Source organism: Syngnathus leptorhynchus, chromosome 6 (genome assembly GCF_054491065.1).
Source record: "Syngnathus leptorhynchus isolate UIUO chromosome 6, UIUO_Slep, whole genome shotgun sequence".
Taxonomy (NCBI): Eukaryota; Metazoa; Chordata; class Actinopteri; order Syngnathiformes; family Syngnathidae; genus Syngnathus; species Syngnathus leptorhynchus.
Genome location: NC_141200.1, coordinates 14,039,138 through 14,065,351, shown reverse-complemented (window position 1 = coordinate 14,065,351; position 26,214 = coordinate 14,039,138). Strand labels below are relative to the sequence as shown.

General features: G+C 41.6%; 1 protein-coding gene across 2 annotated transcripts; it reads left to right on the top strand.

Moving 5' to 3' along the window:
- Positions 1-14: 14 nt before the first annotated feature.
- On the top strand, positions 15-25,903 carry LOC147056111 (BTB/POZ domain-containing protein 10-like). Of its 2 annotated transcripts, none has more exons than XM_085915505.1 (8): positions 15-166; positions 9,565-9,806; positions 11,986-12,307; positions 14,419-14,521; positions 16,360-16,480; positions 18,982-19,179; positions 19,774-19,884; positions 22,778-25,902. In XM_085915505.1, the coding sequence occupies exons 2-8, from the start codon at positions 9,626-9,628 to the stop codon at positions 23,215-23,217; spliced, it is 1,476 nt and encodes a 491-aa protein (XP_085771631.1). In that variant the 5' UTR covers positions 15-166; positions 9,565-9,625; the 3' UTR covers positions 23,218-25,902. The 2 variants fall into 2 exon arrangements, with proteins under 2 accessions (XP_085771631.1, XP_085771629.1); XM_085915503.1 differs by lacking the exon at positions 15-166 and adding an exon at positions 4,330-5,106 and having other exon boundaries at positions 22,778-25,903.
- Positions 25,904-26,214: the final 311 nt, after the last annotated feature.

Below are 26,214 nucleotides of genomic sequence, written 5' to 3'. Positions count from 1 at the left end.
CCGTGATGTCACGCGAGAGTTTAGCTCGGCAACCACAACAAAGAAGCCACAGGCAAATGTAGTCCATAACCCAAGCTTAAAAATGAATCTAACGAAATCGACCAGAGGGTAAATTGGTGTTTTCTTACCCGGAATGAAAGTTCGCTTCTGGAATTTACACGTTAAGGTAAAGAAAATATTAACTTTTTACCCAACCTAACGTTAACAATTTAAAATGTCTGAGCAGGTAAGGCTTATATGAAAATCATGAAGCGGAAATATGTAGAAACGGTTTTGCCTTCAGAGGTTTCAACAGTCAGACCAGCTGTTCCCGCTATTAGACTGCTTGTGGGCATTTTTTTTTTCAGCTGCAAAATAAAGCCGCAGCTAACCTACTGATGCCACGATCCTGAGAAAATAATCAACATTAGTCCAACTGAAGAGTTTAAAGTTACAGCTATGTTCAGTTATGTGGCTCAAAGTAATAAGAATACGTTTAAGAGGTCTCCTTTTGGGCACATTTTGTGACAGTGATGGGTTACACGTCACTTGTGGTGCAACGAGTGTTGCCGGAAGCGGTGTCTCGGCAGTACGTGCAAATTTAATCCATTCCTTCAATCAATGGCATCTACAAGATGAGTTCGTGTACAAGACACATGTAAACATAGAAATTCATGATGATGATTATTATTTTAATAATTATTTTCGTTCATGGTCATTGGAACAGTTTCTCTCCACTCAAAATAAAGCAATCATCTCAGATCTTACGTATCGGGAATGAACAGACTGACTTTTTTGTCATTTGCAAGTGAACTCGATCCTTAATGCTTCAAGTACAAAGTGACTATACACACAATCAATCTAGTCTTAATATAAACCAATACCAAAATGAATACCATTTAAGTTAGTAGATGATCCAGCATCTCTTGCTGACAACAGAAGTCCCACAACAACTTGCTTTTGCCAGTAGATGTGCAAGCCCTTACAGGAAAAAAAGTAAAATAAAATAAAACGTGAATGCACAATTCTTTAAACCTGCAGGTTATCTTTCCTGCACATACGAGGAAGGCAAATTTACTGCAATAAATACTGTCAAGGGCATTATTTAAGGAGGCCTTGTTGCTTGTGTAAGGGTTAGGGTAAGGGTTACACGGTCATTTCTGGTTGATTGAGAATTCCAAATTATTATTTTTTTTTTCTTGTTTCAATGTGAAACGTCAAACTAGTCATTTAAACTACTAAAATTACAAAATTTGATTATTCCAATGAATAATGCAATGCATTTCAAAGGTAGTCCTAATGGTTTCTTGCTTGAATTTCCACACATCCAGTGTTATAAACCACCACACTCAACGGTGCATATGACCAAAGCAGACAAGTTGATTGAAAAATTTACTGTACATCTATTCAAGTTTGCTGCACGTAAAACCACCCCAATGGGGGTTTTGTTTGATGTCTGGCAAGAAGCCAGACTGGCCATCACTCATTTGCAGGACACATGGGCAAACATGCTTTTGGAATGTGGCTGTATAAAACCAAAGCAGGAACAGAGACACCATGCAAATAGCACACAAAAAAAGCACGAGTTGTGATTCTTATCCAGAATCTTTTGAGTGTGTGGCAAACGTACTAACCACGTTACGTCGTAATGCCCTACTTGATTTACTGTACTCAGATTTTATGGTCCCCTATCCGATTTTGAGAATTTTAGAGTCTTGAGCAGCGATTGTCAACTGGACAAGGTGGGGGCCCAAACACGTCGTAAAATGAAAGGCGATGCTCAGTTTACAGCAGTTCATGACACTTCAAAGTTACGGCTAAAATGCAGTGAGCTAATTTGCCATCTATGCCAACCTTTACGAAAGTGAACTTGCATTAATTTTGCAAAATTCATGTCTGTCTCCATGTGCAGTTATCACTTTTATTGACATAATTTTAAAAAGATACCCTGGACCGTTTAGGCAACCCAACTTTATTTATAAAGCACTTGACGTATATGTGATTTTTTTCACATATTTTCAAAATTCAAAAATCTGCGATGTAGTGAAACCGCGATAAACGAACCGCGATGTAGCAAGGAATTACTGTCATTTGAATTGCAAGTGACGTCACTCGTGCCGTGCGGTGGTTGTTTACATAAAGGGCCAAGGATTCGATCACGGGATGACGAAGATGACGAAGGGCCCCACGTACTACCGGCATCATTAGCGGCTTTGTTTGTAAGTGACACGGAGGACGAAGAGTTTGAAGGATTTAATGATTTGGAGTGACACAGAAGGTTTGAAAAACTATTATGGCTTTTACGCGCGCCCGGTCCTTCTTGAAGGGAGTTCTCTTTCACCTCCGTGGATGGAAGTCGGGGACCGGCGCTCGGTCGGGTGGATGTCTGGGGACGGTGGATGGGGCTCGGACATGGCTTTTACGCACGCCCGGTCATACTCTACGGAGCTTTCTTTCATCTACGTGGATGGAAGTCGGGGGCCGGCGCTCGGCCGGGTGGCTGTCTGGGGACGGTGGATGGGGCTCGGACATGGCTTTTACGCACGCCCGGTCCTATTTTATGGAGCTCTCTTCCACCTCCGTGGCTGGAAGTTCAGAAGTTGTTGGCTCGTTGAACTCTTGTTTTGTTAAATAAAGAGCCGTTTACCATACCCACGTCTTTCCTTGTACTTTGTTAACGCTACAATATAGTTATATACTAGATCTGTGCGGCGCGCGCGCAGCGTTGTTGACATAAAGGACGAGGAATTTGATCGATGGATTTAATGATTAGGAGTGACACAGATGGTTTGATAATCTTGTTGTTATATGATAGTTATTTGAAATCTACTTTATATCTCGTTATATGGGTCTGTGGAATAATTAGAAATGCAACTTACGAGTCCGACGTCAGCGGCGAGGCGCATATACGCAGCATTGTTTACATAAAGGACGATCGATGGATTTAATGAAGTGGAGTGACACAGATGGTTTGATAAACGTGTTATTTATGTAATACTTATTTGAATAACTCTGAATGTTACGTCAGGCCCGTTCTCAGCTCCTCGTTTGTGTATATGTCAGGTTAGCATACCATATCGTTTAGCCTGTTGTTGCTGATTCATGTCTGTTCTTAGTGTTGGATTTGGACAAATAAATTTGCTCCAAAAGTGCGACTTATACTCCGGTGCGACTTATATATGGGTTTTTTTCACTTTATTGTGCATTTTATGGCTGGTGCGACTTATACTCCGGAGCGACTTATAGTCCGAAAATTACGGTTTGATTATTCTCAGCTGCCTCGTCGTGTATGTAAGTCCTGTATACCCCGTTGGATCATTGTTGTCTTGATGTCTTTTTGGTTCCTGATGTCGTAATGTTGTTGTCGTCACGCTTCATGTTTTTGGTTCCCGTTGTTTTCAAGTCTGTTTCGTTAGTCAGTCATGTTATGGTTTTGTTAAGTCATGTCAGTTTGCCGAATCTGTCTTTTGAGTTCCTCCAATAAACCCTGGTCCAAGCTGCACTTGGTCACCCTGATCCATTCCTTCCGTGACAAAAAGCACAATATATTTTACTTTTCATTTTACTTTGAGGCTCGGTGGTGCACTGGGTAGCACGTCCGCCTCACAGTTAAGAGGGTGCGGATTCGATTCCACCTCCGGCCCTCCCTGTGTGGAGTTTGCATGTTCTCCCCGTATCCGCATGGGTTTTCTCCGGCCGGGCCCTCCGGTTTCCTCCCATATCCCAAAAACATGCTTGGTAGGCCGATTGAGCATTCCAAATTGTCCCTAGGTGTGAGTGCGAGTGCAAATGGTTGGTCTCTGTGTGCCCTGCGATTGGCTGCCAACCAGTTCAGGGTGTCCCTTGCCTACTGCCCGATGACGGCTGGGATAGGCTCCAGCATGCCCGCGGTTCAGAAAATGGATGGATGGATGGATTTTACTTTGACTTCATGGTAACTGTCAGAGCTGGTCAGAGACTGTTGGAGGCTTGGGAGTGGTCCCTGCGCCGTACTTTGCTCGAATCAATATTAAAATTTGTATGAGATCAGAGTTAGTATTATAGTTCTTGTCTAAACCATTAATTATAGGCATTTATAAACACTTTTGAGGGGAATGTCAATTATATGCCTTTTTCCCCAATGTTGAGGGGGTTTGCTGTACAAATCACTGGTTCAACATGTTTTTTTTTTGGGGGGGGGGGGGGGGGGGGCGGTTCTTGGGGGTGGGAGGCAGTTTCTGAAAAATTGAGGTTTGGGGGCTGCGACGATTCCACCCAATACAAGTAGGCTATTTGTGAATAATGTTTTTCTTTGTTGTTCTTAAATTTAACAAGTGGGTTTCAATTTGGTAACAGTAGAAAAATACAGATGCCCTCATCTTTGAATTACTGTCCTAAAAAAAAAGCCTTGTTCTTTAACAAAGGCCTCCAGCTTCCGAATGAAAGGAAGCCAAAAGCAATGTTTGTCAATTCGAAATGGACCAGAGTTAAGTTTTCACACATGCTAAATTGTCACCTCACCCCAACCATTCATTCATTCATTCATTCATTCATTCATTCATTCATTCATTCATTCATTCATTCATTCATTCATTCATTCATTCATTCATTCATTCATTCATTCATTCATCCATTCGTTCATTCATTTGTTCGTTTGTTCGTTTGTTCGTTCGTTTGTTCGTTCACGTTCTTTCATTTATTTGTTTATTTATTTAAGTCGTCATTTTACCTATTTCCGTCGGTGTTGAGATTTGATTAACATTTACAACACCGTTGCTTGCACGAGGCAGGGAGAAGTGGGCGTTTACGAGCGGCACCTGAAGGCAGCATTGCTGTGATTCAGTCAAGCACGCGGCCATTCACAGTTTAAGCTCTCTTCTGAGGCTCCGAATCACTCGTCGATGCACGCTATCTCTTTTCTTGATGTAGGAGAGGTTCGAAGGTGTGTGACGAGGGGGTGCGTTTTGCGTGAGCGCTTCAAGTCAAGTTTGTGAAATGATGTCGATGAAGTTGGAAAGTAATGAGCAAGGATGCTGAAACTGACGGCAAGCCCGTTTTGTTCGGAGGAGCGCAAGGCTTTTGTGCCGCTGTCATCCCGTGTCTCATCCCTTGCTGCTTTGTCTACTCTTGGCCCGCTGATCGGGACCGGTAGGTCTGCTTGCTTTTAGCTTTGTCATTGACTTCACCGGTACTTTGCTCAGTCTCCTTTTGCCTTGCTTTTGGGTATTGTATCGTTAATCAGCGGGACAAGACTCGCACTGATTGCCACATTTGACTTTTTTTTTATATACCCGTTTATGGATCTTAATGAATACAAATGTTATCCATCAAAATCATCTTTTGAAAGATTCCACATGTTTGTTCTTTGTGGTCAGCGATGTTTTTTTTTTTTTTTTTTTTTTTATACATGTCCTTACAGTTTTATTGCTGATGCTACTCAGTCTGTGTCAGCAGCCACTAAATAATTGATGGGACCCTCACCCCCCCGAGTCTTTTACCTCTTGCTTTTAATAGATAGCCACGGCAGCCTGTATCATTGTCATAGTTAAGTCGTCTTTGATATGAAGAATCTAACCCTTTACATCCCCCCACCCACGTGGCTCAAGGCCATTGACCTAGTCAGCAAGATGAGGTATAACTGTAAAAACAGAAAGGTATCTTCTGCTTTCTAACAGAAAGCTTTTTGAAAGCAACTGAACACCAAGAGAAACCTTTCCTGCTGTACATGCACATTTTTAGTCAAAAGATGACAGAAGTAGCTTTCACATATGATGTATTTATATCACATCCTCAGTTCCTTTGTTCATATCACCATATTGGTCTGGCTGCTCGGCTGTCTGCCAGCTTGGTTGATTTTGTTTTTATTATCCAATTTTGGCCAGCAATTTCAATCTCCTCTGAGATTTTCCTTCAATATGCAGGGTAGCAAGAGAGCGAGTGCATTTTCTGTTGTTGGGTAGGTTGAGTAGGTTGTCTCATCTGCAAAATGTTACCTGCAGAGCCGTAATCTGCTGTTGTGACCCTTTTCTTCAAGGACGTTTCTGTGATTCAAAGACCTAAGAAAATGCTAATCATGGTATAATATTGTATTTATTTTAATGTTATTTCCCCGCTCCTATTGTATTGTGTATGACTTCACAAAACTAATAGTCATACATTATATACACTGTGTGTGTGTGTGTGTGTGTGTGTGTGTGTGTGTGTGTGTGTGTGTGTGTGTGTGTGTGTGTGTGTGTATTACTAATAAGTAGCCAGTCAACCTTGTCGGGATATTGTGTAGCAGAAAAGACACAAGTTGAACTCAAGATAGAATGCCATGTAATGTCTGGGTCTCCTTTTGTGATATGATGCGCTAATGAGTCACCTGCTCCCTGACTCATAGAATTTGACACATGTACTGCACTTATTTCTAATCTCCCAGATACTGGAAAGACATACTTGACAACTTGCAAAGAAAAGCATTAAATGCACACTCAACCAGATTTAGATTTTTGCCAATATACTATTATAGGTTGCTCATTTGATAATACAGTAATCCCTCGGTATATATCGCGGTTCATTTATCGCGGCTTCAGTACATTGCGGATTCCCCCCTCCTCAAAAAGAATCAAATTCGAAATAAAAATTCTAAATTGAGGAATTATGGCACAAAGGTTGCCCACGTGCCAGCAGAAGGCAGGGAGTGCCCACACAATTGCAGTACCACTTATACTTTGTTGTTATAATAAGAGTTCTAAAGACATTTGCAGTATTGTACCTTGTTTTAAAAAATTCTTATAATAATAAAAGAGTTCTAAAAACATATTTACAGTATGTACACTTGTACCTTGTTGTAAAAAAGTTGTTATAATAATGAGTTCTAAAAACATGTATACTTTTAGCTACATCTACATATGTTACACGCATGCACACGCATGCACACGCATGCACACGCATACACACACACACACACACACACACACACACACACACACACACACACACACACACACACACACACACACACACACACGTATTGTTAGAGTGATGCTCACTCTAACTTATTTGCAAGAACCATACGGGAGACAGTATGCCCTATGAGCACTTGCAAGGGGAGAAATCGTTCGTCACTGTACATACAGCGATGTTCGAACGAAGTCTGCCTTTGGTCTCTTGCAAGAGCATATTTATTGAGAACAAGCAGGGTGGGGGTGACAGTGGACATGTTTGGTGGTCACCTCAGCAACTGGTTAACCAGTGCGGAGGGTCCCAGCTCATTGTTTTATAAGGTCGTGGAAACAGAAACTCGTGGAGCATTTTAGATGACTAACTAAGCAAGAATGTTTCCACACGATTTGGAAAGTTTCAACAACTGAATGGTTAAACTTTCCAGAGTCAAGGAAAGGTGAAAGGTTTCAACAAAATTAATAATTCTAGTCTACATTCCAACATAATCATACAATCAAGTTAATTTGTCAACCCTAACACGTATCCTATTTATATTATTTATACATTATTTTCTGTATGTTATTTATACTATTATAGTATTTACATGTTTGAAACTATTAATTAATGTTCTAATGATAACATATGAACTTATATGGTTTGATATACATTCATTGATACACAATAAATGTATGTATGTTAAAAATGGGAGGGTGACACTACTACACGCATTTTCACCTATCGCGGGTGGTCTTGGAACCAATTATCCGCAATAAACGAGGGATTACTGTGCAATTGTACCGTGATGGATGTCTGAGTGGATGTACCTCAATGTTCCAAATCTGATGTCATGTTGAACTTCTTTAGACTGCACTAGAGATTGAATCAACAGCAAATGTGTTGCTTGTAGTCAAGTACCATTGCACATTTTGCCTCAGCTCCCCACAATCAACAGCATTTCACAAGTTAATCAAATATTAGCAGCATTCCTAATGTTGAAGATATTGATCACACATTTACAAATAGAATGATCCACGCATCGCATTCTTATTTTACATCATATAATTAATTGTAGTTAATGCTGATGGGTATAAGGGAGAGTTCAATGAATGCCCCAGTTGAGGTGTACGCATGGAAGTCAGAATTATCACCCCCAGACCATTGGCTGCTCAAAGTGTATCAGGCAATCCTAACAAAAGCATGGTGGACACTTATACAATATTTTGTTTGTGAATAGGTAGATTTTTTATTCTTAACAGTCCTGATGTCAGCCTTGATTTTTTTTTTTTTTTTATATGTGCACAACAGAACCTTTTCTGGAACAGAAATATGGCTGCAAACATTCACACGTGTTGACACAGAACTCAAGCAGAAACAAGGCACATAGTTTTTTTTTATATTTATACAGTATTTTTCCATTGATCTGAATTAAAGTACAGATAATGATTATTAAATGATTATTATTTTTCAGTATTATGAGTCACCATGGCTTCAATACAATCTTGACAAGTAGTCGGGTTTTAGTGACATGGTTTGTACCACACTGACAATGGACCGCAAAATGCAAAGGAGTGAATTGTCTCAGAAGGTTAGAAAAAAAAATAAAAAATAGAAATGCTCATAAAAGGTAAAGACTACAAGACGATCTCCCAGCAGCTTGATGTTTCTGTGACTACAGTTGCATGTATTATTCAGAAATTTGAGATCAACGGGACTGTAGCTAACCTCGCTGTATGTGGCTGTGGTAGGAAAATTGATGAGACAAATGGAAGAGACAGGTAAGATGAATGGTAACAAAAGAGCCCAGAACAACCACTAAAGAAATTAAAGGTGAACACCAAGGTCAAGTTACATCAGGGTGTATTCACACCAGAAAAGTCATTTGGCCTGTTTGCTCCCATTACGCAGAAAAAGAAACCTGGAAATGGAGAAAAAGATCAATTTTCTACGTGCTGCAGTCTTGCTTGGCATATTTATGCCGTTATTCTGGCTGCAAAATACTAATTTTGAGTGTCAATGCAGGTTTGCGAAGATATGTTTCAACATTTTGGAACAGTTTTGGTGAATACTGCAGCTTGTTAAGCCGAAAAAGTGACATGTATCCTGGAATTGGTACAGCTCAGCAGTGGTTTGTATTCAGACCTGTAGCGAACAGCACCGAGTTGGCTTTGCTAGCCTAGAATTCTTGACTCATCGCTTTACCAGCAAATCGAGTTTGGTGAGTGGTCGCATCAAGCACATTATTTTGCCATACTATTGTTTCATTACCGGTTTTGAAGTACTCAATCCAAGTGAAATGAAATACCAATATTGGTATCATGACAATATTCATCACTGCATCTTAAGGTTAGTGGTGTCGCTTTTGTTTGTGTTCTGCTCCTGCAAAGTTCACATGAAACATCTATGGGTTCTTGCCGTGTTCTACTGCATTCCAAATATTATTAATATTCTTGATTTGCCGCAGTTCCGTGCTTTAGAGACTCTGTGACCTGTTTTCCGATACCACTCTCTGTTGGGGCATACATTTTTAATTATTTTTAATTCTGTCCCGCTTTGAACTCATGAAACAACATCACCCAAAACTTTGAGTGTGAGATTGTCTGATTGAAGAACATAATATGCTTTCAATGCATTTTCATTCAACTCTATTGGTTTCTGTATGTGTTGCTTTCCGAATAACAGGCAGTGTGGTGTGTCAGTGCTGGACTGCGAGCAGCCGCAACAGCAGAGGTGGGCCGGAACCATGAGTCTGAATGGTGCTGGTGCCACCAGCGATGCGTGCGGAGGGGTGAGAGCAGCAAGTGAATGTTACCGGGAGCAGCGTCGGCGCTCCAGTGACCGTTCACGTGATTCGTCCCACGAGAGAGGAGAGAATCAGCTCACCCCCTGTATCCGAAATGTAACATCGCCCACTCGGCAGCATGGTGAAGACACATTTTCATTAAGGAGTCCATTTTAATTCATCATGGTTCACCCTAATTATTCTGCTTGTCTATTTGTAAAGGGGTATGTGCCCTGCGACTGGCTGGTGACCAGTTCAGGGAATAGTCTGTCTTTCACTCGATGTAAACTGGAATAGGCTCCAGTAACACCCGTGGCCCTGTACAGGATAAGTGGTGTTGAAAATAGATGGATGGATGGAAGTCAACCCAAAGATTTTCTTTACAATAATATGTTGTATGTTCCCCGCACTAGTCTAAACACAGCATTGTGTAATACAAGTTACCCAACAAAATTCACATGTTTGTAGCCATCTCAAGGAGCGGCCATTTTGCCACGTGCTATTGACTAAAAATGACATCACAGTTGCTGGGTCTCAAGTCACAACCATTCACGGCTCAGCTTCAGAAATTTTGTGAAATTAGTGATCACAACTGTAATGTCATTTTCAGTTGACAGCACGTGGCAAAATGGCCGCCCCCTGAGATGGATAAAAACATGGATTTTCCCTATTTAATTCATATTCCGCAAATGCAACATCAATCAGAACACTGTGTTTTGACTAGTTGGGCTGCACAGGAAAAATTACTACAAAGAAAATCTGGCGGTCGACTTCCCCTTTATGGCTGGATGATTTAGAAAAATAATCTGATTATGATTGCTATTTTCCCCCCAATATTGCAATTGAGAATTAACATGCAATTATTTTTCCAAGGTCTTCTTACCATGCATTTTTAAACAAGCACAAGAAGTGAATTCATCTGTATTACAATCAACAATCCTAGATTCATTACACTGATGTTTTGGTTTTATAGATTGGGTTTACGTTCAAATAAAGGCAAAAGAACCATGAATTAGTACAAAAGATAGTTTATTTATCTACTTCAATTAGAGTCGTTATTTAGTAAACACTTTGACTTGTGTTCTTTAAGCACCCACTATGTCAACTTCACAATATTCTACACAGGACTGGTGTGCAATGCATGTATTGCACTTTAAGCACTGAATTTATCTAGACAGTCTACCAATGAATAAATATTGCCCCACAGTGTCAGGTGTTAAGGCAGGATGTTAGTGAAAATAACACTAAAGCGTATTCATACCCTTAACTTTGATGACTTGAATAATGAGGAGGGTACTGCAGAGGAAAATTCAGAGGTGAGTCGTGCCACATAAATGAACCGCTTACTAGCAAGGTAGCTGTAACAGAACATGCTATTTACACAAAACTCAGTAAAGGCGGGATAATATTCTAACTACGTGCACTTTTACACACCCACACAATAGTAGGATGACTCTAATCTATACCATTACGCGTCATGCTACTTCAAATAATATAGTGACCCAAAAAAGAAATCTTGCAGTATAAAATGGCTGAAGACTAAACGTAGCCCACTTTCCAGTACTCGTCAGCTAACCAAATTTAATTGATTAGCCAGGACAGAAATATGTGTACTGGTTTCCCATTGACATAACTACAGTATGCATCACATTGTTGTGTTTGCTGGTACCATCCTTTTGTATCACACATACACACAGGCACACACACGCACATGCACACTCACAAGAAAATACACAAAACACTCAAAAACAAAACACTTATGTTAATCTTCTAGATCAAGAATGAAAGATCAAGAAATGTTTCATCATGGGTCATATTGTAATTATGGTTGCCCTCAGATGGCCAGTTATGACTGTGAGCCCATATAATAATATCAAAGGAAATGCTAGTAAAGCACTCTTGTTGCATCAAATATTAACTTCAAAATGAAGACCATTACATGTGATTGCAAGAAAAAATGAAATGTAAATGTCTGTGAGCACATAAAATTAGATATTTTTGTTGCAGTCTTGATTTGGGAGTTCTCACATTTTTTTCTCAGTGCATCTCAACTTTTTTGTGTCATGCTCTGTCAAGAACTTTTGCGTGATTTGTCAAAAATTGGAAGTGATCTTGGTTAATGGGGAAAAGTGTTATTCCAACTCTCTTTCAAAAGTGACAGCTGCAAAACAATTGATAGTTTTGAGTCTCACCTGGCCAAGGCGGTGAGTGACCGTGAACCTCTCTAAATGCAAACATTGCTCATTATAAGCAGTCCGAATTCACTTCTAGGTCCAACATTTATTCATGAACCAAACAAGTTGAGCTATTTTTTTCTTCAGACCGAGAACGTGGTGATGGCGGCTCATCCTCCAGATCCTCCAGTCCACGTCCCCCACGGGTTTCTCTTCCCTGTTCAAACATTGCAGGCGCTCTGTTTGCGGGGCACATGCCTCGGTCCTTTGGTACTGCTGTCGGTGACCACCACCCCAAGACCCTCAGCCAAGGATCATGTGATATGATCTATGTGTATGACCTCAGCAGTAAAGAGGTTCATCGTGGCGGTCTGCGAGTCGGAGAGCGAGTGACTCTTATTGTGGATAATACGAGATTTGTGGTGGATCCGGCCATCTTCACAGCTCAACCCAACACTATGCTTGGCAGGTAAAAACTAAAATGTTACTGTTTCTCTCACATCAGAAACTTGAATTCAACAGTATGATGTAATAGTAACTATCTGCGGTAGGTAATTTTTTTTCTCAGGATCTTGGACTAGACCTACATTGCATGTGTTAAATGGACAAATATTGATTTGTTTTAGGTGTTATTCATGCAACCACATAGGGTGTGCAGCAAGTACATTCTGGCCCATTGCTGGTTCCAAGCCTGGATAAATGAGAAAGGTTGTGTCAAGAAGGGCATCCAACGTAAAACAAGCCAAGCAAAACATGCAGACAATAAATCAATTTTCCATACCGGATCGGTCGTGGCCCGGGTCAACAACGTCCGCCACCAATGCGATTGCCCAACAGGCTGTCGGTGAAATTGGGATTCTGCTGGGTGAATACCAAGAAGAGGAGGAGAATGTGTTCACAGACAGAGGGAGAAGATTAAAACCAGAAGGGTGGAAGTGAGAGTTAGGACTTTTAATGTCGGTAGCAAGATTGGTAAAGGGAGAGAGCTGGCTGACATGATGGAGAGGAGAAAGACAGACATATCGTGTGTGCAACGAACCAAGTGGAAGGGAAGTAATGTCTAGGAGAGATGGCAATGGAGTTTCTTACCAGATTCTTTAATAAAATCTAAAGTGACAGGATGCCTGAGAGTGAAGAAGAAGTGTGCAGGATTCCTATTTTTAAGAATGTGAAAGAACTGCAGTATCTACAATAGCATAAAGTTGATCAGCCACAGCGTGAAGTTATGGGAAAGAGTAATAAAAGTGAGGCTTAGAAAACAAGTGAAGATCTGTGAGCACCAATATAGTTTCATGCCGAGAACTACTGAGGCATTGTTTGCTCTGAGAATACTGATGGAGAGGTTTAGAGAGTGCAGAAGGAGTAACATTGTGTGTTTGTAGAGTTAGAGAAACCTTGAAAGGCGCCTTGCAAATAAAATGTATTATTATTATTATTATGACCGGGTACCAGAGGAAGTTGTGGTACTGTATGAGGAACTCTGGACTTGCAGAGAATTATGTGATGGTAGTGGAGGACATGTACAAGGATAGTGTGACAGCGTTGAGATGTGCGATAGAAATGAATGATCCATTCAAAGTGGAGGAGGGATTACACCAAGGGGAAACTCTGAATCCTTTCTTGTTCGCAGTGGTGATGGACAGGTTGACAGATGAGATCAGACAGGAATCTCCATGGACTATGATGTTTGCAGATGACATCGTGATCTGTAGTGAGAGTAGAGAGCAGGTTGAGTCAAGCCTTGAGAGATGGCGGTATACTCTGTAGAGCAGGGAAATGGAATTCAGTAGAAGCATGACTGAGTACATGTGTGTGAATGAGAGTGAGCCTTGTGGAATAGTGCAGTTAATACCGGGGTAGTTTAGAGGTGTTAAACTGCATGAGTTTAACAACGTAATCGATTAATTGACAGCAAACCGATTATCACATTAATTGCCTTGTATTTTAATAATCAAGTAATCGTTTAGTAAATACATTTTTTAACTAATGATTGTCTAAATCTTCCGATTTCAGGCTTTGACAAGTAGTGATTTTCTGATTTCTCTAGTCTAGTCCTTCATGAGAGTAGACTGATTTATCTTTTGTGTTTAATCAAAATAAGACACCTGCTTTTGCTTTGTAAAAAATAAATAACCATCAATCTTTGTGTGATATTTCTTCACTGTTATTTAGTTGATTCTTAACTGTTAAACAATACCAAATAAATAAGAATATTTGGTCGATAAGCACTAATCGACCAAATATCACTAATCAGGGGAAAATGTTTTTTATACACTAATGAAATGATGTCTGATTATTGGATTAATTGATGAAATGATCGATATACTAATCGATAAAAATATTCAATAGTGACAGTGCTGCAATTGTTAATAGTAATGTAAGCACCAACCCATCAAAAAGTGCGTCCATGATGGTCCATATACACATTACAAAAACAATGTGTGATTTCCATTTGTTCATTCCGTTATTGGAGTGGCCATTTCATTTGGGGTTTTCTTTCATTTACAGAGAAGCACCAACAGTTTTGTCTGTGTGTATTGATTTCAAAAGCTATGTTTTTTCTTCCACTTCTCTTTTCAGGATGTTTGGATCAGGGCGAGAAAACAATTTCACTAGGCCCAATGAAAAAGGAGAATTTGAGGTCGCTGATGGTATCAGCTCCACTGTGTTTAGAGCAATTTTGGTAAGAACTGCCTGACAGTTTTACAATTAATGCATTTTCTTTTTGTCCTTTTCTCACTTGCTACATCCCTTTTCCAATGTCCATGATCCCTCCCCGGTCAAACTTGTCTTCCTCCCCTCTCCTGCTTTAATTCAATGACTGTCCACTGTTGCGTTACACCTACAGGAGCTTTAATGACATTCTAAATGAAAATACATAAACAATAGGGTTGCAATTATACGCATATCATCATGTATCAAATTGTTCAATACTATTGTCAATGTGCGCGTCAAGAACCGCAACCTGGTTTACCAGATGAAAGGAAGCCTGTTGCTTGATATTTGCGAGACTGTGTGTGACAACACGCTAGTTGCAGATGATGGAATGTACGTGCCGTTCTCTCTCAGTTAATTTACATAAATGAGAGTTGTCCTGCTACACCTTGGTGTCAAAATGTACAATGCTGAACTGGAGTTTGAGTGGTGAGTCGGGAGGTGCTGTTAAGCAGATAGGCATAATACCAGAAACAAGTTTGGGGGAAAAAATCTGTTCAATTAGATTTCTAAACTGATAGAATAAAATTGGCACACTGGTTCAAAAATAGCTGTTGGTGTTTTTCGAGCACGTCAAGTTTTTTTCTCAACAGTTCACCCTTTTGATAAGCAAAATTTTACTGGCTGTAGTAAAAAAATAGTAAGAAACATGGATTATATTGGACTCTTCTACAGCTACATGGCAACTTCTTTGGGACACAATTGGGACAGTGGGGTAAAAGGCATGTGGAACTTCCAATCAATCAGTACTATTAGTAACTGTAAATAGAAAGCTGGCATTTATCTTAACTTTGTAACCATAGGCATATCGTTCCGAGTTCTATTTTGTTTTATGTTGTTTTATTCTCAAAGGTTGTAGCTATTCCGTTTTAGTGTTGTATTTACACATATATACATTTATTTATTTATTTATTTATTTATTTAATAATTTATTTATTAAGGAAAAGGATATCATTTCGCTCAAAAACCTGCTCCAAATTTTTATGACCTGGCTTAAAAACAAAGACAATTAGACATCTCACATTAATGTATAGTATATTATTGTATACTCATATATTCATATATTGTTTATTCTCTTTGAAGAACCACCTATATTATTGCTGTATTGCTGGGATTGAGACTGATTACTCGTCCTCTTTAAGGACAGAAGCAAATGTCCAGTTCCCAGAGATGTGTATTAATTGAGGACAGGGAGAAAAAATGTGTGTTTCTTTATTTTCTTTTTTTAGAAAAATGTAAATTACCATTCTCTGTCAACATGTTTATGACTATTAGTGCCTGAGGTCATTTGGGTAATTGAGGTAAAATAACGGGCTAGCATAACTTGATGTAGCAACAGGACTGAACGTCAACTGATTTTAATTAAAGTGGTGATCTAACAGTTCTTCTGATGCATATAATGAAGAGACAAGTAGGAATGTCATCAAAATGGTTTCCGTCGCAGCCGATGGGAATTCCTCTGAATTGTTAGACAGGCTGCAGGCAGGCATGAAGTGGTGGGAAAGTGGAGCAGGGAGTGTGACAACAGCAGCTTTCTCCTCTTCACCCATTATATCCCCCTCCCACCCTCAGTCTCCCTCTTTACTGCCGATGATGCTGTCAGATTTTTACGTTGGTCAGCACTCCACCCCCTGCCCTCATCTATTTCCCACACACATTCTCTCGCTCCCTCCCCTACTGCCTCTGTGAGTGAAGCAGCAGCATCAATAATGGCGTCTTGTTTCCCATCCTCCATGTGTGTCTGTGAGTGAACGCCCGCCTCTCTGCTCACTTATTCACTTGTGTGCATGGCGCTGAAAATGGCAGGATTACTACAAATCGGGGATAATCCGCTGCCCTGACGGCATTTCCATTCCTGAGCTGAGGGAGGCATGTGACTACCTGTGTATCTCCTTCGACTACAGCACCATCAAGTGCAGAGACCTCAGTGAGTACGAGGCACTGTTCACACTGTGTGGAACTGCATGCACGCTAATGTACAACTTGCTTTTGGTGATGTGCCGCTTTTGGTAAGTGCCATTGCCATCTTAGATGAATGCATTTGACTTATCTTGGCTTTAATAGTACACTACAGTGCCTGACTTTACAAACGTGTTTGCATGAATGTTGTAATGAACATCACTACTTGAATCTGCTGTCCTAACAGCCAGTTAATACGTAGTACAGTACGGTGTTTCTGTTGCCGTTTTACATGCACTCATGTTTGCATTTAGACTTTGTGCGTCCTTGTTTGGCAGTGTGTGGGAGGGACAGCTTCTACTCATGGCTTCTCCTGTGTGTCGATGTGTGTGTGTGTTGGTGGTCTAACTAGGTCATGATTAGCTGGGAGATTTACAGCGTTTTATTATAGGGCACAGCAGAAACCCACATGAGCAGGTCCGATTCTCAAAGCACCATTCTATTTGAATGAAGTTTCTGCTCATTAGTATTACATTGAGCGGCGTTAATCGAACATCAATCAACTCAGGTTAGATATCTGATGGAAATGTTAATCCATTCAACACAAAATTATATACAGAGATGAGTCATAAATAATACTGTTGAATAGTGATCCCAAAGTGTCAGACTTTAGTTCATTGAAATGGCCCAGTGAGTATTTGGTACTATCTATACTGGCGAGAAGTCAAACAGGCAACAGTTACAACATGTTCTCAAAAAGGAGATTACTCAACATCATCCATCTTTACTGTCCTCTGTGTGCAACATCATGTAGCATTTACTCTTTTTGTTTCTCTGCTCAATAATAAACAGCTGAAAGCAACAGGGAAGTACTAATCTTTGTCAAATTGTATGACTATTCGAATAGGTTCAGGTATGTCAGTGACTAATTTAAATGCTTCTGTTTATTCCCCTCTGTCACTCTGGAGAATGAATTGAAATTATTTAATCTGGAGGCAAAAATATTGCATGAAAATGTCAACATTGCATGTGCCGTATGATAATGAAATAAAGTTAAAGTCCCAATGATCGTCACACACACATCTGGGTGTGGTGAAATTTGTCCTCTGCATTTAACCCATCCCCGTGTGATTTTGATCCATCCCCTGGGGGAGAGAGGAGCAGTGAGCAGCAGCGGTGGCGCGCTCGGGAATCATTTTTGTGGTCTAACCCCCCCAATTCCAACCCTTAATGCTGAGTGCTAAGCAGGGAGGCAATGGGTCCCATTTTTGTAGTCTTTGGTATGACCCGGCCAGGGTTTGAACCTACAACCTTCCAGTCTCAGGGCGGACACTCTACTACTAGCACACTGCCCTGTTTACACTTAGACTAGGATTCAAAATGTTCTTCCCAGTGTACAGTTGTCACTGAAGACAATAAATGAGCATGAACAGAAAGCTAAATATTGAGTACCTCAGCAACATGGTCTTGTAGTGGTTCTGCTATTCAGTTTGATACAAATACCTTGACATTTCACTTACCCTTGAAACACAACTCTATTTTCTTGAAAGTTAAAAGCATTTTAGATTCTCAACAGAAATATATCCTTACTTCAAATTTAAAGATCCATGTTCATTTATTGAAGATCAGTGTCTAATTTAAAACCCAATTTGAGACTCATGGCTCCAGATAAGGTCAACAGGGTGAGATGTATGAGACCTAAAACCACGATTTTTTTTTCTCATTGAAATTTAAATAATTCAGTGACATCCAGGCTTTGATTTCCTCGAGGCAGGACATAATTGGTCTTAAGCAGAACGCATCCTTTTTGCTCAGCGAGACATAGATCTGTCATCCACATAGCAGTGGAAGGAGACGTTAACCAGTGCCTCACCGTGTGGCCTTACATACAATTTGAGTTACTATAAATGTATTATTATCAATAATTTAAAATATTTAGTAAAATATTTAAGCTTTATTTGTATATGTATTTTATTTTGCTATATTTTACAGTCCGTAGCCAGGTTGGCAGTCCAAGTGAGAATCTGTTCTCAATTGTCTTCCTCCTAAATTTCCTTCTAAAATATTGATGGAAAAATGCTCTCATATATTTCTTTCACAACAAATCGATGTCTGTGACTGTATAATTTATTATAATAGCGACAAGAATTTCACTTAAAATACACTTTAATTTCGACTCTGTAAACTCCCTTTCAAAAGTGTTGGATCAGCTGAGCCAATTGCTTTTAATTTTGCTGTCGACTGACAACATTTAGGTTATATATAATTAACAGCCGTAATAAATAATAAACGAAGAAAAGAGTGCAGAATACTATAGACTCATTTTCTTAATTGAATTTGATGTGTTTGCACTAATAAAAGATATGGTGGTAATTTTCGAATGCTTGAACCATTTTCTGTTCATTACTGCCTCAAAAACATGATACTATCCAAATAAATGCAACTAGACTGGTTGTCTGTCTCTGTGTAGAGTTTTGAAACGTGTTATTGACAAACGTTTCATTTGTTTGATCCTTCCTGTCCCCTTAGGTGCCCTGATGCATGAGTTGTCAAACGACGGGGCCAGGCGTCAGTTTGAGTCTTACCTGGAGGAGATGGTGCTACCGCTGATGGTGGCCAGCGCACAGAGCGGAGAGAGAGAGTGCCACGTTGTGGTGCTGACCGATGATGATGTGGTGGACTGGGATGAAGAGTACCCTCCACAAATGGGAGAGGAGTACTCTCAGAGTAAGACTTGATTTGTTGAATAATTCACTGAACAAGGGTATGTTTATTTTAGAACAACCAAACAAAAATGTTGTTATTGTTATAAAGACAGGCCAGGCCCGTACTGTACTTGTGCTTCCTGGTCTTTTTTTAGAACCATCCTTTGAATACCTTTAACCACTTGAAAGCTTGGACAGACTTTTTCATGCTATTGAATTGAAAAGGTGTGTCCACATTTTTGAGTGGCACTCAGTGCTTGCATGTACATGTTGATTTTTACAGTCTGGTTCGGAAAGGAGTGGAAATTGCAAGTATTTTGTGAAACAATATTATCATGGTATTTTGCAATGGTAAAAGTAACGTGATAGGCTGAAGAAAGTAAGCTACAATTTATCACTATATGTAAATAAAGAAAAAGAAACAATGGTTTATAATGGTAATGACGTGAGCAAGTTATATGGTAGGCCTGCTTTGAAAACTTTCTATGATATCATTGATATTACTAAGTTGTTGTTCTAGTGTTTAACAAATACATTTACTTATTGGTCTTTAGATTTTATATTAAACGAAGGCTAAACCAAAATTACTCGTAAATGTCTCTTTGTAAATTAACAGTTATCTACAGCACCAAACTGTACCGTTTCTTCAAATACATTGAAAACCGAGACGTGGCCAAGTCGGTGTTGAAGGACAGAGGACTGAAGAAGATCCGATTGGGCATAGAAGGTATTTTTCTAATGATGTTTTACATACAATGCAAAGCATGAGACTGCACTCATTTATTTACATACATCATGGTCATAGAGCAAAGAAAAAAAGAAACAACATAAAAAAGGACAATCCAGGACATTGTAGTTGGATTTGCTTGTTGACATGACAGAAAAAAGAAATCATCTGAAGCGAAGTGAAATACAGGAGGCCTATTCTTTGCTTTCAAATTTTTTATTTGTGACAAAATGTTAAATATTGCTAGTCCTGGAAAGTGTAGTGCCAAATTTTAATAACCACAGCATACTCGGTCAGAATGATTTTTTGAAAACATTTTTTGAGATTATCCAGTTATTGTTTCCCAGACCAAACTCTGGCATCTGTGATACAGGGACCGAACTGCCCTTATAAGTTGGCTCGGCACCCCATACTCCCGAAGCACCCTCCACAGAACCTCCCAAGGGACACAGTCGAACGCCTTCTCCAAGTCCACAAAACACGTGTGGACTGGTTGGGCGAACTCGCATGCACCCTCGAGGATCCTGTGTAGAGCTGGTCCACTGTTCCACGGCCAGGAGGAAAGCCACCCTGCTCCTCCTGAATCCAAGGCTCGACCTCCCGACGGATCCTCCTCTCCAGTACCCCTGAATAGACCTTACCAGGGAGGCTGAGGAGTGTGATTCCCCTGTAATTGGAACACACCCTCTGGTCCCCCTTCTTAAAGAGGGGAACCACCACCCCAGTCTGCCAATCCGGAGGCACCGTCCCCGATGTCCACGCAATGCTGTAGAGGCGTGTCAGCCATGACAGCCCCACAACATCCAGAGCCTTTAAGAACTCCGGGCGGATCTCATCCACCCCCGGGGCCCTGCCACCGAGGAGTTTTTTAACTACCTCAGTGACTTCGACCTCCGAGATTGGAGAGTCCGCCTGAGAGTCTTCAGGCCCTGCTTCCACAATGGAAGGCGTGTCGGTGGAATTGAGGAGGTCTTCGAAGTATTCCCCCCACTGACTCACGACGCCCCGAGTCCAGGTCAGCAGCACACCATCTCCACTGTAAACAGTGTTGACCGTGCACTGCTTCCCCCTCCTGAGACGCCGGATGGTGGACCAGAATTCCCTCGAAGCCGTCCGGATGTCATTCTCCATGGCTTCACCAAACTCCTCCCACGCCTGGGTTTTTGCCTCAGCAACCGCCAAAGCCACGTTCCGCTTGGCCATCCGGTACCTGTCAGCTGCCTCCAGAGTCCCGCAGGCCAAAACGGCCCGATAGGACTCCTTCAGCTTGACGGCATCCCTTACCGCCGGTGTCCACCAGCGGGTTCGGGGATTGCCGCCACGACTGGCACCAACAACCTTACGGCCACAGCTCCGGTCGGCTGCCTCAACAATGGAGGCGCAGAACATGGTCCACTCGGACTCAATGTCCCCCGCCTCCCCCGGGACGTGGGAAAAGCTCTGCCGGAGGTGGGAGTTGAAGCTCTTCCTGACAGGGGATTCTGCCAGATGTTCCCAGCAGACCCTCACAGAGCGTTTGGGTCTACCAGGTCGGATCGGCATCTTCCCCCACCATCGGAGCCAACCTACCGCCAGGTGGTTTTCAGTTAACAGCTCCGCCCCTCTCTTCACCCGAGTGTCCAAAACATGCTGCCGCAAATCCGATGACACGACGACAAAGTCGATCAACGAACTGCGGCCTAGGGTGTCCTGGTGCCAAATGCACACATGGACACCCTTATGCTTGAACATGGTGTTCATTATAGAAAATCCGTGTCGAGCACAGAAGTCCAATAGTAAAACACCGCTCGGGTTCAGATCGGGGGGGGCATTCCTCCCAATCACGCCCTTCCAGGTCTCACTGTCATTGCCCACGTGAGCATTGAAGTCACCCAGTAGAACGATGGAGTCCCCAGAAGGAGCACTCTACCGCACTTCCTCCAGGGACTCCAAAAAGGGTGGGTACTCTGAGCTGCCGTTCGGTGCATAGACACAAACAACAGTGCAGGCCAATGTGCAGGCGCCCAGCCGGGGTGCAATAAGTATGCCAACACCTGCTCGACGTCTCTCACCGTGGGCAACTTCAGAGTGGAAGAGAGTCCAGCCCCTCTCGAGAGGGCATGTGTGGAGGCAAGTCCCACTATGTCTAGTCGGAACTTTTCTGCCTCACACACCAGCTCGGGCTCCTTTCCAGCCAGAGAGGTGACATTCCATGTCCCTAGAGCCAGCCTCTGCAGCCGGGGATCGGACCGCTAAGGTCCTCGCCTTTGGCCGTCGCCCAGCTCACTTTGCACCCGACCCTTTTGGCCCCTCCTACAGGTTGTGAGCCCATGGGAAGGGGGACCCACGTTTTCTTTACGGGCTATGCCCGGCCGGAACCCATGGGCGAAGGCCCGGCCACCAGGCGCTCGCCTTCGAGCCCCACCTCCAGGCCTGGCTCCAGAGAGGGACCCGCGTCTGGGCGAGGGAAAACTGAGTCCATTTTTATTTCTCATCATAAGGGGCTTTGGTGAGCCGTGCTTTGTCTGGCCCCTCACCTAGGACCCTTTTGCCATGGGTGACCCTACCAGGGGCATGAAGCCCCAGACAACATGGCTCCTAGGATCATAGGGGCACGCAAACCCCTCCACCACGATAAGGTGACAACTCACGGAGGGGTAAAATGAAAATATCATTTGTTTTTCTATACAATGGCTTTTAAGGTTAGTTTTGAACGTATCTATTTTCAAATTAATATATGGCCGTAAAAAAGTGTGGGGAATTATTGTTTCCTTATTTACACAATAGTGACCTTAATCTGCTCCAAAAACAAATTAAAACTAGTTGAATTGAAAAACCAAACTTACCAAACAAACAACAAAATGAAATAAAAAACTATCATGAAAAAATCCAAACTGTTATATTCCTGCTCCAGGCTACCCGACCTACAAGGAAAAGGTCAAGCGGCGCCCTGGGGGTCGTCCAGAGGTCATCTACAACTACGTCCAGCGCCCTTTCATCCGCATGTCATGGGAAAAGGAAGAAGGCAAGAGCCGTCACGTGGACTTCCAGTGCGTCAAGTCCAAGTCCACCACCAACCTGGCCGCCGCTGCTGCAGACATCCCTCAGGATCAGCTAGTGGTCATGCACCCCCTGCGTCCTCAGGTGGACGAGTTGGACGTGCCCCCGCAGCCAAATGCACACGAGCCTTCCCAACTGCTGCCGTCGGTTCTGGGCGTGGAGGGCGCAGCCTTTCAGCGAGTTCAGGACAACCAAAACCCAGCTGCTCACGTTGTGGCGCCTGGCAACCTGCAACACACTCAGGCAACTTACCGCTACGAGGCCGACCCAGACCCGCCCTCGCCCTCCGCATGACACCCGCCCATACTACACAGCTAGTACAGGTGGCTTTTTAGGCAGGATTTGCACCATGAGCCTTCTCAATTTGGAGGTGACCAACGTTTATTTGATAGTATACAGTATAATTGTTTTGTTTTTTTAGCTTGAGTAAGGCCCATATAAACTCTTAGCCCTCTCACTGGTAAGACCACACAGTTTGATCTAGAATGTCTTACTACTGCGAGTGTGCTCATTGTCCTCACTAGCCAAGGCAAGGCCACTTTTTATTTATATAGCATGACACAAGCTAGGACATAACACCTAAAAAGATTTACAAACACAACAGCTTAGTACATGGTGATTCTTAGTCTAATGTCCTCTCGCGGTATGCAGAGAAATCGCCACCTAGTTCCATACGTTTGTATTAATCACGAGAACATCCGTCCATCCATTTTCTGAACCGCTTTGTCCCCACGGGGGTCGCGGGCGTGCTGGAGCCTATCCCAGCCGTCATCGGGCAGTAGGCGGGAGACACCCGGTTGCCAGCCAATCGCAGGGCACCCAGAGACGAACAATCATCCGCACCCGCACTCATACCTAGGGAAAATTTAGAGTCTCCAATCGGCCTACCAAGCATGTTTTGGGGATGTGGGAGGAAACCGGAGTGCCTGGAGAAAACCCACGTGAACTCGGGGAGAACATGCAAACTCCACACAGGGAGGGCCGGAGGTGGCGTCGAACCCGCACCCATCTAACTGTGAGGTGGACGTGCTACCCAGTGCTCCACCGAGCCGCTATGTTTTGAAATATTAAGGACCTATTTTCTTTAAACCTATAGGCAACACAGTTCCATCAATTCATCATTTACTGTAAACTTTCCTCTTTCCAGGCACAGTGTCAAAGTTCAAAATAGAGAACTTTATAGTAACATACAATATTTACTATCGTTTTTTGGAGTAAAATCTGTCTTAGTTTTGGTGAACATTTGGGCCTACTAAGCTACTATAGTTTGCCAACTATTTATTGAAGGCAGTCATTTGACTTATTTACTGAACTGCCTTGGTAGTGAGGAAGAAGCACACTCCTACATGGACATCCAGATGCGCTAGATCACACAACGAACAAGTTGATACAATAGCATAAGAAATTCCCTCACTGACCGGCCTGCAGTAGAAATGCAGTCCAAGTTACATCACCTCGTTGATGCTTTTGATCAGATGTTAGGAGCACAGTGCCACAGTAAAGCACACACTGGCCTTAAGAAGCAGCGCACCTCTTCTACCCTCTTGTGGCTAAACATCATATTGCCTTGTCGCATCTTGGCTGCGGCTTTCCCCCGTAGACAGACAGCACATAAACTGGGCTCACCCACCTTTTGTTACGTTAAGACCAAAGTCAAGTGATTTGTCAATACAAGACTAGATACTGAAAAGACACTTCTTTATGAGTATGTGGCTCCTTTTAGCTGGATCAGAAAGTATGTGCTATATATTAAATATCATCATGATCTCTTCATTAACAGCTTGAAAGGTTGCTAGTGATGGGAAAATTAATCTTTATATTTACTTTATGAACCAATTGTTGTACTTTTTGACTCAGAAAGAAAGAAAGAAAGAAAGAAAGAAAGAAAGAAAGAAAGAGAAAGGAAGAAGTTTAAGAAATGGTGAGTCAGTGTGCTTTCAGCCCAATGTTGAACAGAGTGCCATCGAGAAGAATCAAAGTATACAAGTGATTCATGAAGCAGATTTTAAGCTTCATTTTTCCATCACTAGATATTGCATTAGTTTGCAGTGGTATACATCTATACATACCGAGACAAAATATATAACACAGATATCAATTATGAAGCAAAATATTTCAGCCCCACTACAACAACAATAATGAACACAAATAGATGCTTGAAGTAAAGCATTATAATACCTTTGTAAAGACCAAATATTTGGGATGTTTTTTTTTTTGGCATCGTATTGTATCAATCATCGTAATGCTGTGGCTATTAATGGTATGCTAGTACTGGAAAGTGTAGTTCCTCTTTATAGTCATTAGGACAATTTGGAGACACTCAAACGCATTGTTTGACATTAAGTCGTATTTAAATTTGGGCGCATACTGTCAGGTTTTACATGTAATGTGTTGTGAATGACAATGACACTGCACCGGTACCCGTCTTTCTACCGTTGTGATCAATCAAATACTCTCATCGCAGGTTCTATTAGTGCTAAACGTACCGGTCTCCCCTGGCTGGCATGACTATATTGCACATATTGATAACTGCTGCAAGCACACGATGATGTCAATGTTGATATACTGAACACTATGTTTTTTTATTTAATAACAATAATTAAAAAAAAATGTACATTTACTATGACATAAGCAACCATACATTTTAAATGAAAGTTTGGAACATTTTGATAAGCCTGTGCTAATTATTAGTCATCCAGCTCTTCTAATAAATTGGGTTGGACAAGAATTTGACTAAAATTACTATGAAGTCAATTGAATCTATTTCCACTTCTCTGATATTACAGCACTGTGTCGTGATAGCAGATTCTACAACAAATGTAGTCTTAGCATGATCAAATGTTCTGCTCTTTGGTCGGATGAAAATAAAGCAGAACATCTCATAAAAATCCTCTGGAAGTTCAGTGATTGGAACTTTTTTTTGACCATATATCATCCCACACACAACCTCTCAGCACCTCGAGTTCCATTTTTGAAAGACCTGTTCATAGAGACAAAAATTCAATGAAACTGTTTGAGTGGCTGAGGGTTGAATAAAAACAACTGCAGCGCTTAAGGCTTTTCAGAAAGAAAAAAACAATGCCTAACTGGCAGAAACAATAGTTTTATTTTAAAAATATTTCACTGCTGATACAATACACTCATCATACTCATATTTGCATAAAGTATACTCTTAACATAATATTTATAGTTTGATACATAATTGTCCGGTGGGGGATGGGTAATCGACATGGGGAATACTTTATTGTAGTGTCTAGCGTTTAAAACAGAAAAGAAACACTACAACAGACA

Coding starts and splice junctions, on each gene's coding strand:
- LOC147056111 (XM_085915503.1), top strand. CDS start 4,979: ATGAGCAAGGATGCTGAAACTGACGGCAAGCCCGTTTTGTTCGGAGGA. Junction 9,807..11,985: donor ATCGCCCACTCGGCAGCATG/GTGAAGACACAT, acceptor TTTTTTCTTCAG/ACCGAGAACGTGGTGATGGC. Junction 19,180..19,773: donor GGGAGAGGAGTACTCTCAGA/GTAAGACTTGAT, acceptor GTAAATTAACAG/TTATCTACAGCACCAAACTG.